Below are 13689 nucleotides of genomic sequence, written 5' to 3'. Positions count from 1 at the left end.
GCCAGGTCAGGCTTGGGCCACCCACACCCCTGAACCAGAACCACTGGGTAACACGGATCTTATTTCTATTAATCTTTCTTAAATGTATGTGTAGACCACATTTACTTCAGTATTTCATATTAAAACTGTTTGGGGTCTTTTTTCAAAGTCTGGTGATGACCCTGTGACCAGAATGACGCCCTAGGCACTTCAGTCTTGCTCCTCAACGCGCCCATTGTGGAACTGGTTTCATTAGACGCCACTTCACCTAAGCCTGCCATTTCCACAAACCTGTCTATGACGTGTGTTGCCGTTTCTATGAACCCGTCTATGGTGAGGACGTACTGTCCTGGGCTATGTTCACTGCTGCCTTGCACTCGGGCTTCTCTACGGGGTCAGGTACTCAGTACTCAACACCCAGAACTCTGCCACGCCGACCGCTCTGCACACATCGTGTCGTGTAATCCTCACAAGTCCCCAGTGGGAGGTATGAAAATCATTCACTCAACCAATGAGGAAACCGAGGCTTAGGACATTTCAGTAACTTCGTGAAGATCACACTGTCACTTGAAGGCATGTCCCACCCTGGGACACAGCAGGTCATGTGGTGCACTGGCGGAAGAGGCGGCCGTCTGCCTGAGTGGATTTGCCGGAGTACAGGGGGTGATATTGGAGCAGAGAATGGGGGGTGGTGAACAGCCCACGGCCCTGTGCACACTTGGACAAAGATGCTGCGGGCAGCCCTATGGGAGTGGAAGCCCAGCTGGCAGGCCTTCCCTGTGGCCAGGAGTCCGCACATGGAAGCAGGGTCTCCACCCACTCTGTGGGCAGCACCCCAGACCCTGCAGGATCCCAAAGGCCAGCTGTTCCTCCAGGACTGGTGGACCTGGGGCAGCCAGGGAGGCGTTGTGGGCAGTGGATGCCGCCGTGCAGGTGAGGAAGAGCCGTCCAGCCTCCCATGCACAGAGCCAACACCCTATGTGTGCACAAGAGCTTTGCCAGCGTCAGGAGCGTCTTGGCTCCCCCAGCCTAGGCAGAGCAGCCGCGAGCATGTGAAAGCCTCATTAAAGACAGATGGGAGATATGCTTTCCTGTTTGACTGGGAGACGTGTCAGGAAGAAGCCACTCCACATAATGAATACGACTCATCCATTAAAATAATCACCTCTGCTCCTTGATGGGGGGTAGAAATGGAAAAGAGGACAAACCTCGCTAGGCCAAAGAGCTCTCCACCCATCCTGAGGGCCCCGACTCGTCACTAGCAGAGGAGTGGGAGAGGCTGGCAGGGCTGCCGGGATCCCTGGAGCTGCTGCCCCCAGGATGCCCACTGCCCATTGCCCGCACACCTGCCCACTGCACCATCATCAGCAGAGCCTGGCCTCTCCTCTCCTGCCTGTAACTCCCAGGTCCAGACTTGGCCTTGGATCTGTTACCAAATGTGTAAGTGCGGCCGTTCAACTCCCAGGTCTGTTTCTCCCCCATGGATAGGGTCGCACTGGCACATATCAAGGCACATTCAGGGAGCCTGACCGCAGCTGGGTTGCAAGAGTGAAGGCTGAGACAACACTAGCGTCCATCAGTACAGGATGCATTAGTGACCCCCAGGGGCATCAGGAGAGGGTGGGTGAGTGACCCCCAGGGGCCACGCTCTGGAATACTCTGCCTCAGGATGGGAGGAGCAGGCAGGCCCCATAGGCAGCATGGGAATTGCCCCAAGACAGGTTGCTGATGAAGAAGGCAGGGTGAGAAAGAATGCCCACCCCCAACCCATTCTCCAGGTCCGTTTAATCACGTGTGTGTGTGTGTGTGTGTGTGTGTGTGTGCGCGCGCGCGCGCGCATGCTCTTGGAAAAGGCCTAGAAAGACTGACCCTCAACTAGAGCAAAGTTGAAGAAAAGGAGGAGGATTTTAACTTCTTAGACATATGTGTGTGTCCTGTTGAAAATACTACAAATTACATTCACATGGTCCCATGTCATCACACGCACAACCCCGCAGCCTGTCTGGGGCCCTACATTTCAAGGCCACCTCAGTGAACCAGCGAGTTCGGAGGCAATAGAGGGATGAGGGGTGCGGGGACTGAGGGAGTGGCTCTGCATCCTCACGGGGATGATGGCCAGCAGAGCACAGCCTGTGAGACCAGAAGTGGGACCACTGAGGACTTGCTCATTCAGTGAGATGACCTGCTCAGTGACGACCCTCCCCACACACAGCCTGCCCCCCAAACACACACACACAGCAGCATCTCCCAATTCCTCAGCTACACTCCAGGCATCAGTGGAACTGCCACACAGAAAACCATGGGTCTGACAGAGTCAGAAACAGAGAAATGTTCAAACTGACTGCTTAGTAAATGAATGCATGGGTGAGTGATAGAGGGGTGAGCTAATGGCTGCAGTAACTTGTAAGCACCAGAAGGATATACGCACCAGTAGGAAGACTCCATCTCTCACGCAGAGTCTGCGCCAATGAAGCAAAAGCCTGGCCACTCTGACGGGCTCCCTTCCAGCAGGCGAGGCAGCAGCACCTGCTTCTCTGGCTGTATATCATTCCCTGGAACCTGCTACATAAGACAAGGCGCTCCTCTTCCCATCCAACCAAACCAGGGACCGCTCAGGTCCGGAATAAACGTGTTTGCTATGTCCTTCCAGTGAGACGAGAATTAAATTCAAGGAGATATCAAGAAATTCCTGTCAAGAACTGTGAAGGGTCTGAGATTTTACCCTACTTACAGCCCCAGGTACATGGGTGCTGGCTGAAGACATGAGACTTCTGGGTCAGAGACAAAGGACTTTGTTACTTACATCAACAGCTGTGACCAGGGTATTGGCATTTCTGCACCAGTATCCTGGGCTCCACTCCCTTCAGGGGTTCAGGAGGAAGGCAGACAGCACCTGCACATGCAGTGGGTCTGTTACAGGGAGGACCCTTGAGCCTAGGGCACCCGGTTCTTCTCTAGCAGGTAGTACACACGCCTGCACTCTTTCCTGGAGGGAGACATCATCTTTATCATGCTGGACAGTAACCATGCCTGCCCGTTGTCGCAGAACGAGATGCTCTATTTTCCAAGGCTGCAGGCAAACCTGCCCTTTTCTCCGGTGGGGAGACAAGGAAGGGAGACACTACCTTTATCTTCCAAGGCATTTCACTCTGCAAACAACCAGAATAGATAACCTAGAACAAAGGGCCGCCGGGGCCTCCCTTGCAGGATGTGCACAAATACACCAGCCCCTGGGAGCCGGCTCCACAGCTCCCTCTCGCCCCACAATACTAGCTGGGATGGAATGTGTGTGTTTGTGTGTTCTATTTTAAAAATGGAGATATTTGTTATTTTTATTGGGATTCTGAAACACACAAAAAAAACAACTGAGGTACTGTGGTGGGCAGCTTCTGAACTGACCCCCAGTGGTCCCCACCTGCTGGTATGTATTCACCCCCACGCAGGGGCTGCACCCAGTGCCTCGCAGCGAGCTGGTGGAGCACCGCAGAGGGAAGGCACGTGCTGTGGTTTGCTGTTGGGCCTCTCCAGATTTCATGTTGAAATGTGACCCTCAGTGGTGGAGGTGGGGCCTAATGGGTGGTGTTTGGGTTGGGGGCAGAACCCTCACGAGTGTCTTGGGTGCTGTCCTCAGTCCTCACCCCAGTGAGTGAGTTCTCATTCTGTTCCTTCCCTAAACTGATTGATTATGCAGAACAGCCTGGCACCTCCCTCTCTCTCTTTGTGGCTTCCCTCTCCCCATGTGATCTCTGTGAGTGCCGGCTCTCCCTCCCCCTCCGCTGAGGGTGGACACGGCCTGAGGCCTCACCAGGAGCAGATGCTGGCACCATGCTTCCAGTGCTGCCTGCAGAACCATGAGCCAAATAAACCTCTTTCTTGATCTGCTGCCCAACCTTGGGTTTTCCTTTATGGCAATGCAAATAGATGCAGACAACAGGACATGTCCAGGTGAGCACAGGAAAGGCTGTGGCTTCTCTCTTCAGCTCTTCTCCTGGGCTGCTCTGAGGAAGGTGCTGTCGCATTGTGGGCAGCCCAGGGGAAGGGCCCCTGTGACAGGGAACTGCGGGAGCTTGTGACCCACAACTGGTGGGAAACTGGGGCCCTCTGTCCAACAACTGAGGAGTACCTGAGTTCTGCCCAAACTGCAGGAGGAATGACCTTGGTTTCAGCTTGGGAGAGGCCCCAAAGTAGAGGACCGAGCTAAGCCCTGTGCAGATTTCTGATCTGGGAGGTAATCAATCTTTCTTAGGCCACTGAGTTTTGGGGTAATTTGTTAGCCAGCAATAGATAACTCATACAAGCTGGGTGTGGTGGCTCCTGCCTGTAGTCCCAGCTATTCAGGAGGCCGAGGTGGGAGGATCGCTTGAGCCCAGGAGTTCAAGGCCAGCCTGGGCCACATAACAAGGCCTCACCTCTACAAAAATTAATTAAAATAAAAAAGATAACTAATAGAGCTATTGAAAAAATTAAGAGAACAAAATGACTCCACACATGTAGTAGGACAGTTTGGAGAATATTTTGGTGGTGTTTTCCTGAAATCTGGGTTTGAAGCAAAGCAAAATTGTTTTTACATAGATAATAGTGTGAAGGAACCTATATTTTAATATAATTTACAGAAGCATCAGTCAAAGTGAAGTGAGTTATTTTCCATATAGAAATTAAAAGGTAGTAATTCAAGACCCCATTGCCACCATTTGGACTTAACTACTGCACTACTTAAAGATTTTATTGTATAGCTTGGACAAAGGCACGAGCTTTATGGAAGAGCAATTCTGGGTAATAATTACATAATGACATTGGGGCTACAAGACGGTAATGAAACTCCGCTTCCTCAGAGACAGCAGCCCAGGGACACTTTCTTTTTCCTCTTACACACAGGCCGTTCTCTCAGTTTACACAACAGCCCTCTACTCAGTGAGCCTCCACCCTTCACAGAGGGACAGCTCCCTGGCTGGCACCATGGTCTGGGCTCTGGCTCTGCCAACCCTGCCGGGACACATGGGGTCCCCAGTGGGCAGCCTCAGCCTGAGGCTCATATGCGGAGGCTCACGGGCTCTCCCGGCGGCCAGCCTCAGCCCGAGGCTCACATGCTCTCCTTGTCGAACTCACACATGAAGTACATGGTGGTGTGACAGGCCACGTCGTTCCAGCCGCCCGAGGCCACCATCTCCACACAGTCCTCCTCGTCGTAGGCGTTGTTGGGCTCGCCGCTGCGCCACTTGTTGAAGGTCCGCATGGGGGAGCGGTCGGAGTACACGAAGGCGCCCTCCCTCTCCAGGTCGTTGATGCCGATGAAGACACGGGCCAGGCCGGCCTGCGCCAGGTATGCGGCCATCAGGCCATTGGCAGCCTCGTCCTTGGGCATGCCCAGCGTGCCTCCTCGGCCCTGACAGGACAGCTGGGCATCCGCATAGCGCTTCTCCTCCTTCACCAGCAGGTAGATCTTGCTGTCCGTCTCGCGCACACCAGCGACAGCTGTGGGGAAGGGCAGGGCTGAAAAGCGAGCACTTGCATCTCTGCAACAAACTTAAGGCACAGCCATGTGCAGCAGGGGCCGGCGGGGCAGCAGGGGCCGGCGGGGCAGCAGGGGCTGGAGGGCAGCAGGGGCCGGCGGGGCAGCAGGGGACCGCGGGGCAGCAGGGGCTGGAGGGCAGCAGGGGCCGGCGGGGCAGCAGGGGCTGGAGGGCAGCAGGGGCCGGTGGGGCAGCAGGGGCTGGAGGGCAGCAGGGGCCGGCGGGGCAGCAGGGGCCGGCGGGGCAGCAGGGGCTGGAGGGCAGCAGGGGCCGGCGGGGCAGCAGGGGCTGGAGGGCAGCAGGGGCTGGAGGGCAGCAGGGGCCGGCGGGGCAGCAGGGGCTGGAGGGCAGCAGGGGCCGGCGGGGCAGCAGGGGCTGGAGGGCAGCAGGGGACCGCGGGGCAGCAGGGGCCGGCGGGGCAGCAGGGGCTGGAGGGCAGCAGGGGCTGGAGGGCAGCAGGGTCCGGCGGGGCAGCAGGGGCTGGAGGGCAGCAGGGGCCGGCGGGGCAGCAGGGGCTGGAGGGCAGCAGGGGACGGCGGGGGCAGCAGGGGCTGGAGGGCAGCAGGGGCCGGCGGGGCAGCAGGGGCTGGAGGGCAGCAGGGGACGGCGGGGCAGCAGGGGACCGCGGGGCAGCAGGGGCCGGCGGGGCAGCAGGGGCCGGCGGGCAGCAGGGGCTGGAGGGGCAGCAGGGGCTGGAGGGCAGCAGGGGCTGGAGGGCAGCAGGGGCCGGCGGGGCAGCAGGGGCTGGAGGGCAGCAGGGGCCGGTGGGGCAGCAGGGGCTGGAGGGCAGCAGGGGAACGGCGGGGCAGCAGGGGCCGGCGGGGCAGCAGGGGACCGCGGGGCAGCAGGGGCTGGAGGGCAGCAGGGGCCGGCAGGGCAGCAAGGGACCACAGGGCAGGCGTGGCCACTGCAGAGCCCTTGCCGGGTGGCTTCGGACGGGCCTGGAGGTGAGAGGGAGGGAGGGTGGCGCCGGGAGCCACATACCGTTCTTGATGAACTTGAGCTCACTGGTCAGCTGAGAGACCTGGTTGTCCATCTCCCCGATGGCCTTGCGCAGCTGGCTGCACTCACACGGGAGGCCTGCGGGGGCCAGGCCGGTGAGTTACAAAGACTGGATGAGGACTCGGGCTCAGAAGAGAGACGAGGACCCCTCCCCAGAAATACGCATTTTACTCAACAAACATGCCCCACGGGCTTTTGAGGCCGCAATATCCAACTCCCACTTCATCCTAAAGGCAGGGGGAGCAGGGAAAGACCTCGACAGGAACAGAGGGAGGGCAGACATGTGTATTTCAAACCTCACCAGCTGTAGAGGGAAGAGAGATGGAGGTGCAGGGGTGGGAAGCAGCCCAGGGCAGGGTTGGGACCCAGGGAAGCGGGTCTGGCTGAGGGTGTGCAGTGAGAAAAGGTAGAACATCTGGCAGCAGCAGAGTCCTCCATGGCCTGGGGGCACTGCAGGGCTGAGGGGGGCTGAGGGGAGCTGAAGGCGGCAGCAGCAGCATCCACTGTGCAGAGCTCTCGAGGCGGCGGGGCCGTTCCATTCCTAGCCGAGTACAGGAGGCGGAATCGCCAACACGCAGGTGCCTGTGACATGTCAGGTGGGAGTAGGGGCCAGGGCAGAGCTGGGCATCGTGGGCACACACAGGGCGTGAGGGACGGCTCAGGGAGGGAGGACAGGGCAGCATCACCAGGAGCACCTGGAGGCCGTGGATGAGGCCTGGGAGGAAGCGAGGCGTGTGGGTGGGCTTTGCGCCGTTTCCCACAGTTTCCACTGTGTGGTCTCAACCCCCCTGCAGTCTGGCACATCCTGCAGAAGTTCAATCCCGTCTTCCTGGACATCGGCAATCACGTAGAGCCCAAACCACCCACCTCGCCCTCATACGTGAGACCCCCTGATTCACATTTGCACATTTGAAACTTGATCTTTCTTGGGGTTTGCCTTGGTTTTGGGACTTTTTTAGTGGAAGTTTTATCTAAGATACATTTTTTAAAAATATATTTTATCTTCGAGCTCCCTGAGGTTTGAAGTAATAGAGGCTTTCTGGAGAGACCCCTGTCAGGGGAGGTGGGTGGATTCCTTTCCTCATAACCTCCAAACTCTCTGACCACCGTAGGCCTGATGGCAGCAGCTCGGCCCCAGGACGTCCCCTCTTCTTGCCCTGCCCTCACCTGCCTCCGGGTCCTCCTGTCTCCCAGAGGCTTTGTCCAGGCCCCTCAGATTGGCTGAGTGCCTGGAGGTGCCCTGAGCGGATGGTGCTCGGCCACTCAGTGACACTGATCTCAGCGCACTCGTATGGAACAAAGTCGCGCAGGCAAGGACACCTCCCAAGCAGCTGTTCCTCCTCATCTCTGTGATGCGGGAGGAGCTTTTAAAACAAGAACTTTTGTTCAGAAATCTAGCCCCTTTGTTTTCCCCCTAGTTTCCAGGGGTCAGATCCTTCTCGGAGAGCACCTTCTGAATGTGCTGTGAAGCGAGTGACATCACGGAGACACAGCGCGTCTCAGGGAGAAAGGCTGGCTCCAGCGAGCAGACGCCTGCGGAAGGGACGCTCCCCGCCACCCCCGTGAACACACTGAACGCACTGAATTCTCTTCCGAGGCCCAGCTGTCGAGCTTCTTGGTTGAGGGAAGAGGGGAAGGTTGGAGTCTGACTGAAAGACTATTCTAGTTACTTAAACACTGTATCTTCCACCTAATTTAGTACCTCTTAAGCATCTTTTGTGGTCAATAAAAAAGGACTGGAGGGCACAGAGCCATCAGGATGTTAGTTCAGGAATTCAGCTCGAAAGCAATGAGGCCTGAATGAGGGAGAGGGTGGGGTGAGAGGGGCGCAGCAACAACCCCCGCCTGGAGGGGCTGAAGCAGAGGGAAGATTAGAGGATGCCTGACGTTGTCATGGGGCATGAGTGAGCAGCTTGGGAGTTGGTGGTGGGGGACAGGTGTACAGTGTGGAATGGGCATGGGGGTGGGTGCCCACTGTGGATGTACATGGCGGGGGGGTGCCCGCTGTGGGATGTACGTGGCGGGGGGTGCCCGCTGTGGGACGTACGTGGCGGGGGGTGCCCGCTGTGGGACGTACGTGGCGGGGGGTGCCCGCTGTGGGACGTACGTGGCGGGGGGTGCCCGCTGTGGGACGTACGTGGCGGGGGGTGCCCGCTGTGGGACGTACGTGGCGGGGGGTGCCCGCTGTGGGACGTACGTGGCGGGGGGTGCCCGCTGTGGGACGTACGTGGCGGGGGGTGCCCGCTGTGGACGTACGTGGCGGGGGGTGCCCGCTGTGGACGTACGTGGCGGGTGGGTGCCCGCTGTGGACGTACGTGGTGGGGGGTGCCCCCTGTGGACGTACGTGGCGGGGGGGTGCCCGCTGTGGGATGTACGTGGCGGGGGGTGCCCGCTGTGGGATGTGAGGGGGGTGGGCGTGCAGTGTGGGATGTACGTGGCGGGGGGGTGCCCGCTGTGGGACGTATGTGGCGGGGGGGTGCCCGCTATGGGACGTACGTGGCAGGGGGGTGCCCGCTGTGGGACATACGTGGCGGGGGGGTGCCTGCTGTGGGATGTACGTGGCGGGGGGGTGCCTACTGTGGGATGTACGTGGCGGGTGGGTGCCCACTGTGGGATGTACGTGGCGGGGGGTGCCCGCTGTGGACGTACGTGGCAGGGGGGTGCCCACTGTGGGATGTACGTGGCGGGTGGGTGCCCACTGTGGGATGTGAGGGGGGTGGGCGTGCAGTGTGGGATGTACGTGGGGGATGAGTGTCCAGTGTGGTAATCCAGGGTGTGAGGGAAGGGCTCCAGTGAGACAGATGGGGACCATGAGACCCCCAGTGGAGATGCCCACCAGACATGGGTCCTTTGGGGCTTGACCTCATGAGGGCCACCGTGTAGGGGTATGGGGGTGAAGGCTGTACCAGGGCTCAGAGGAGGTCACCATTCTGGGGAGGGAGCAGAAGAGCTGCAGAAGGAGTTTTGGGAGAAAGATAGCAGAGTGGGGGTGGGGGGTGGCGCGTGAAGGCCGGCAGAGGGCAGGGACAGAGGACAGGACACAACGTGTCCTGGTGACTTGGCAGCAGGAAGCAGGTGCCCCACAGGGAAGCCACGTCCACCTGGGCTGGATCTGAGCTCCCTGGGACCTCCGAGGGGAGCCGTGTCAGTGGAGCACCATTGTGGGAGTCGGATGCAAGGACGTCTGAAACCAGGGAAAGAGCCACAAAGTCCAGATGTGCTTTCTGAGAAGTCTGGCGGTAGGAGGAGACCCCGGTGCCCACAGAAGCGAAGAAGTGGAGAATGCTCCTCCTAGGACCGGTGTCACTGAGCCCAGCTACACACACAGACAGAATAACACAGTGGACAGGCAGATGACACTCCCAAGAGGTCATTCACATTCAGGTAGAAGGCAATCAAACACCGCAGCATCTCTGAGAGCATCACTGACACGGGGACCACATGGCCGGCGCATGCGCTCTGTTCCCCAGCCCACCGCAGTTGTATTTAATGATCTACATTGTTTTCCAAAGTGCAATTTTTAATACATTATATGAAAAATCCTGGACCCTTTATGCCATACCTGGTTCTCCATTAGGACCAGGGGGTCCTATGTCACCAGAATCTCCTTTCTCACCTGAAAATGAAAAACAAGGTCCAAGTCACCAGGCAGAGGTGGACGTGTTCTTTGAGTTAAAAACAACAAGACTGAAAATGTGACTTGTCTCGTGGATTTCTCCCAGGCCTCCCTGTTGTTGTGAAGTACCGGAGCTCCATTCTGCAGGTAATTCCTGCTTCCGGCACTATTTATGTGATACGAACCGTATACATGTCATGGGGTGACAGGGATTATCGGGTGATCATTCTTTAAGTCAGTTCTGGAAAATCCAGGATATCTGATGGAATACTCTGCAGACATCGTCTCATGAATCCCTGGTGCCATGAGTGAGCCGCCACTGCCCCCAACAGCCGACACGCCTCTCATAACAGCAGGAAAATCCAGATCGAGCATGATGGGAGCGCCGCGCGGGCCTGAGAGCTCATCTAATCCAAGAGTCAGCGCACTCCTTCCTGTCCCAGCTCAAGGTCCTTCCTGTCCCTGCTCGCAGCAGCCTGGTGTCCTGGAGGGCCCAGACACCAGAAGCCCTGGGCTCCATCCTGGCCTGGACCCAACCTCCAGTTAGATGAGACAAGCCACTTCATCACCCTGCCCCTCAGCTTTCCTCAACATACAAAACAAGGGTGTTGAACAAAATGATGGCAACAGGGCTTTCTAGCTGCTCAAAAATTAAGTCATGTGACTTAATAGAAATAAATTCTAATGCATTCTCTTTATTCTCACAGAGAAGCCCCAAGTGCCTCTGCAAAGAGACTTGTGTAGATTCCGATTCCATTCGCACAAGGAGGGAAGGAGTTCCGCAGCCTCCACCCACCCGATTCCTTTGTGTTCCTTTATCAGCATCGGGAGCTTGGAAATGAAAGCACAGCTGGATCAGAACCCAGGATGACAATCTCAGACACAAGGCAAATCAAATAAGCAAAGCCAAACAAGGCCAGCCTGGACCAGCTGCCCCTTAGGAGATGCCGGAATCTGCCCAGAGCACACACCGCATGGTAAAAGTATACACATCCCTATGTGTGAATCAATACACAACGTGGTGTTATTCACAAAAGCAACAGGTGGAAAGAACCCACATGTCCACCGACAGGTGAATGGATAACAGTTGTGGTCCATCCATATGGTGGAATATTATTCCCTAAAAAGGCAGGGCATTCTGACCCATGCTACCACACAGGTGACCCTTGAAAACACTACACCAAGTGAAATCAACTAGAAGGACAAAACATTGTTATCATTCCACATATGTGAAATATCCAGAATAGGCCAATTCAGAGACAGAAAGCAGACTGGAGGTTACCGGGGCTGGGGGAGGAAGAACGGGGAGCCACTGCCTAGTGGGAACAGAGTTTCTCTTTGGAGAGATGAAAAGGGTTTGGAAATCGTAGTAATGCCTGTACACCACTGCAAATGTACTTAATGTCCCGGAATTGTACACTTAAAATACTTAAAATGGCAAGTTTGGGGATATAAGTATTTTGCCATGATGTTATTTGGGTTTGTGAAGCCCGCTCCTCCCTCCAGATCCCCTGATTCTCTGTGTGTTCTTCACTGGATTGGCCGTGGCAGGGAAGGTTTTCTCTCTCACAGGTTTTCCAGGAGGCCCACAGCTGAGCTGGGCCCCTCCCCACCGCTCTCCTGGCCACAAAGCCCTTTCTACCAGGTACGGGCTGGGCTAGCGGGAGGTCCGTGACCATGGATCAGAACAAACCATGAGAACCCCCTCCCAGCTCAAACTCCAGACCGTAGCCTCTTGGTACCTGAGCCAACCTGCTCCGAGGCAGATGAATGAAGTAGAAGAAGCTGGCCCCGGAACTGGACAGACCACAACAGACTCCCTTCACCGCTGGTGCTCAGGGCAGCTCAGCCACATTGCTACACCATGCGGGACCCCAAGGAGACTTCTTGAGTCCACACCTGCAGAGCTCAGGGAGGGCCAGCTCCTTGCCCTCCCACCGGCTCCATCCCCGAGAGCCCAGCATACACCTGGAACAAGCCAAGCGCCCCAAAGACATCCACTGACCAGATGGCGGGGGGTGAGGGGGGCATAGGAACAGCACCTTCTGAGCAACCCCTTGGCTGTCCTGGCCTCAGTCTCTCATCACGGGAGGCACAGCTGATCTGCCCACCTTACCAAGGCTGTGCAGGCAAATGCAGCAGCGGAGACGGTGCAATCAGAACCCGCAGGTGTAGCCTGAGCCCAGGTGTTGGCGCCATAGTTGCTGCTCACACCCGCTGCTGCCATCCCACACCCTGTTCTCACCAAGAATCATCCCATCACCTCGAAATGCCTGAGACCCGAGCTGGGGGAACAGACGCGGCGCCTCCTGAGCAGGGTCCGTCCGCGCCTTACGTGAGGCTGTAAGCGTGTTACCAAACTTGTTAAGGACGTTGTGGCTACACAGCCAGAGTCTTGCCCAAGCGCACTTGCCGCAGCCCCTCCATCCTGGGGTGCTATGAAAATCCCACAGGATGGGGAGCACTTCACCGCACCCTGTAAGCACAGAGCCAGCAACTAGCTCCAAGCACCTCCAAAACGGAAGCACGGCAGATGTCTTCTCTAGCACGCACAGAGCATAAACAGGAGCACCGCACGAGACAATCCACGCTAGAGTTATTCTCAGGGGATCCAGACACTGACCCTAGGGGCGGGGGGAAATGAGGCAAGAATCACATCGCAAATACCTTTAGAGCCAATGGGACCGATTTTTCCATGGCGACCCACACTGCCTTTCTGTCCTTTGTCCCCCACGTCTCCTGTAGAAAACAATAAAAGCAAAGTTGGTTGATACACAGATGATCCCGTGGCCTCCTCCATCACACATGTGCACAGGTGCCCCGACCGCCCTCCTTCCTAACATCGCAGACACATAGAAGAGACTAAGACAGACAGCTCTAAATCTCTCCAAGGTCACGCAGGTGACTGTCACGGTCAGGTCGCCTGTTGATACAGCTTCCGAAGGAAGATGCACTTCCCCCAGAAGTCATACACAGTATGGAACGGAGGGGCCGAACAGGGCATCCCTAAGTTCCAAACTCAACCATGGTCCATCCCCTCTGTGCCCATGTGAGGGGAGAGCTTGTCTTTCCTCCATCCCAGCAAGGCAGAACCTCCCAGCTCTTACTCCTGTACCCACCAAACCACATACCCACAACCCTGCAAGCATGGACATAACCAGCACTGTCAGGAACACAGTGTGGGGGGTGGGTGCAGGTGGCAAAGCCCCTGGCTCCTCTCGGGTGTGTGAACTTGAGCCAGGGAGGAGGGTCCCAGGAGTGCTTCACCAGATGCCTCCCGACTTGACCTGCTCTACAGCAGAATGCTGGATCCCCGTGACCTGCTGGCCCCTGTCCCCAGCCTGGGTGTGTGCAGCGGTGGTGTGTGGTGTGTGTCCCCCACCCTTCTCCTCTCATTCATAGCAAGAGGGACACCAAGATCCCACGGGATTGTCTCTCTGATCACTGGACCATGCCCGAAGAATGCCGCTGTCACCCAGTCCCTAGAACACATTAAACCAGAGGGTGGAGTTTCTCAGTGCTCCCTCCCACCAAGTGTTAAGCCCTCAGCAACAGCTCCTACCTGCCTGCTAGTGATCACCA

The 13689-nt window shown here is 57.2% G+C and overlaps 1 protein-coding gene across 2 annotated transcripts in view; it reads right to left on the bottom strand.

The window, feature by feature from the left end:
• Positions 1-4681: 4681 nt before the first annotated feature.
• The window catches only part of COLEC11 (collectin subfamily member 11), a 51374-nt gene continuing 42366 nt past the window's right edge, over positions 4682-13689 (bottom strand). For both annotated transcript variants that reach the window (XM_073022753.1, XM_073022752.1), the window contains 4 exons: positions 12775-12846; positions 10054-10107; positions 6474-6569; positions 4682-5451 (listed from right to left, as the gene is read on the bottom strand). In XM_073022753.1, coding sequence (XP_072878854.1) covers positions 5060-5451; positions 6474-6569; positions 10054-10107; positions 12775-12846 — 614 coding nt within the window. In that variant the 3' untranslated portion in view covers positions 4682-5059. The remainder of the gene's footprint in view (positions 5452-6473; positions 6570-10053; positions 10108-12774; positions 12847-13689) is intronic.

Source organism: Chlorocebus sabaeus, chromosome 14 (assembly GCF_047675955.1).
Source record: "Chlorocebus sabaeus isolate Y175 chromosome 14, mChlSab1.0.hap1, whole genome shotgun sequence".
In the NCBI taxonomy this organism is placed as follows: domain Eukaryota; kingdom Metazoa; phylum Chordata; class Mammalia; order Primates; family Cercopithecidae; genus Chlorocebus; species Chlorocebus sabaeus.
The sequence above is the reverse complement of the archived record's forward strand: the minus strand, read 5'-3'. Positions and strand labels throughout refer to the sequence as shown.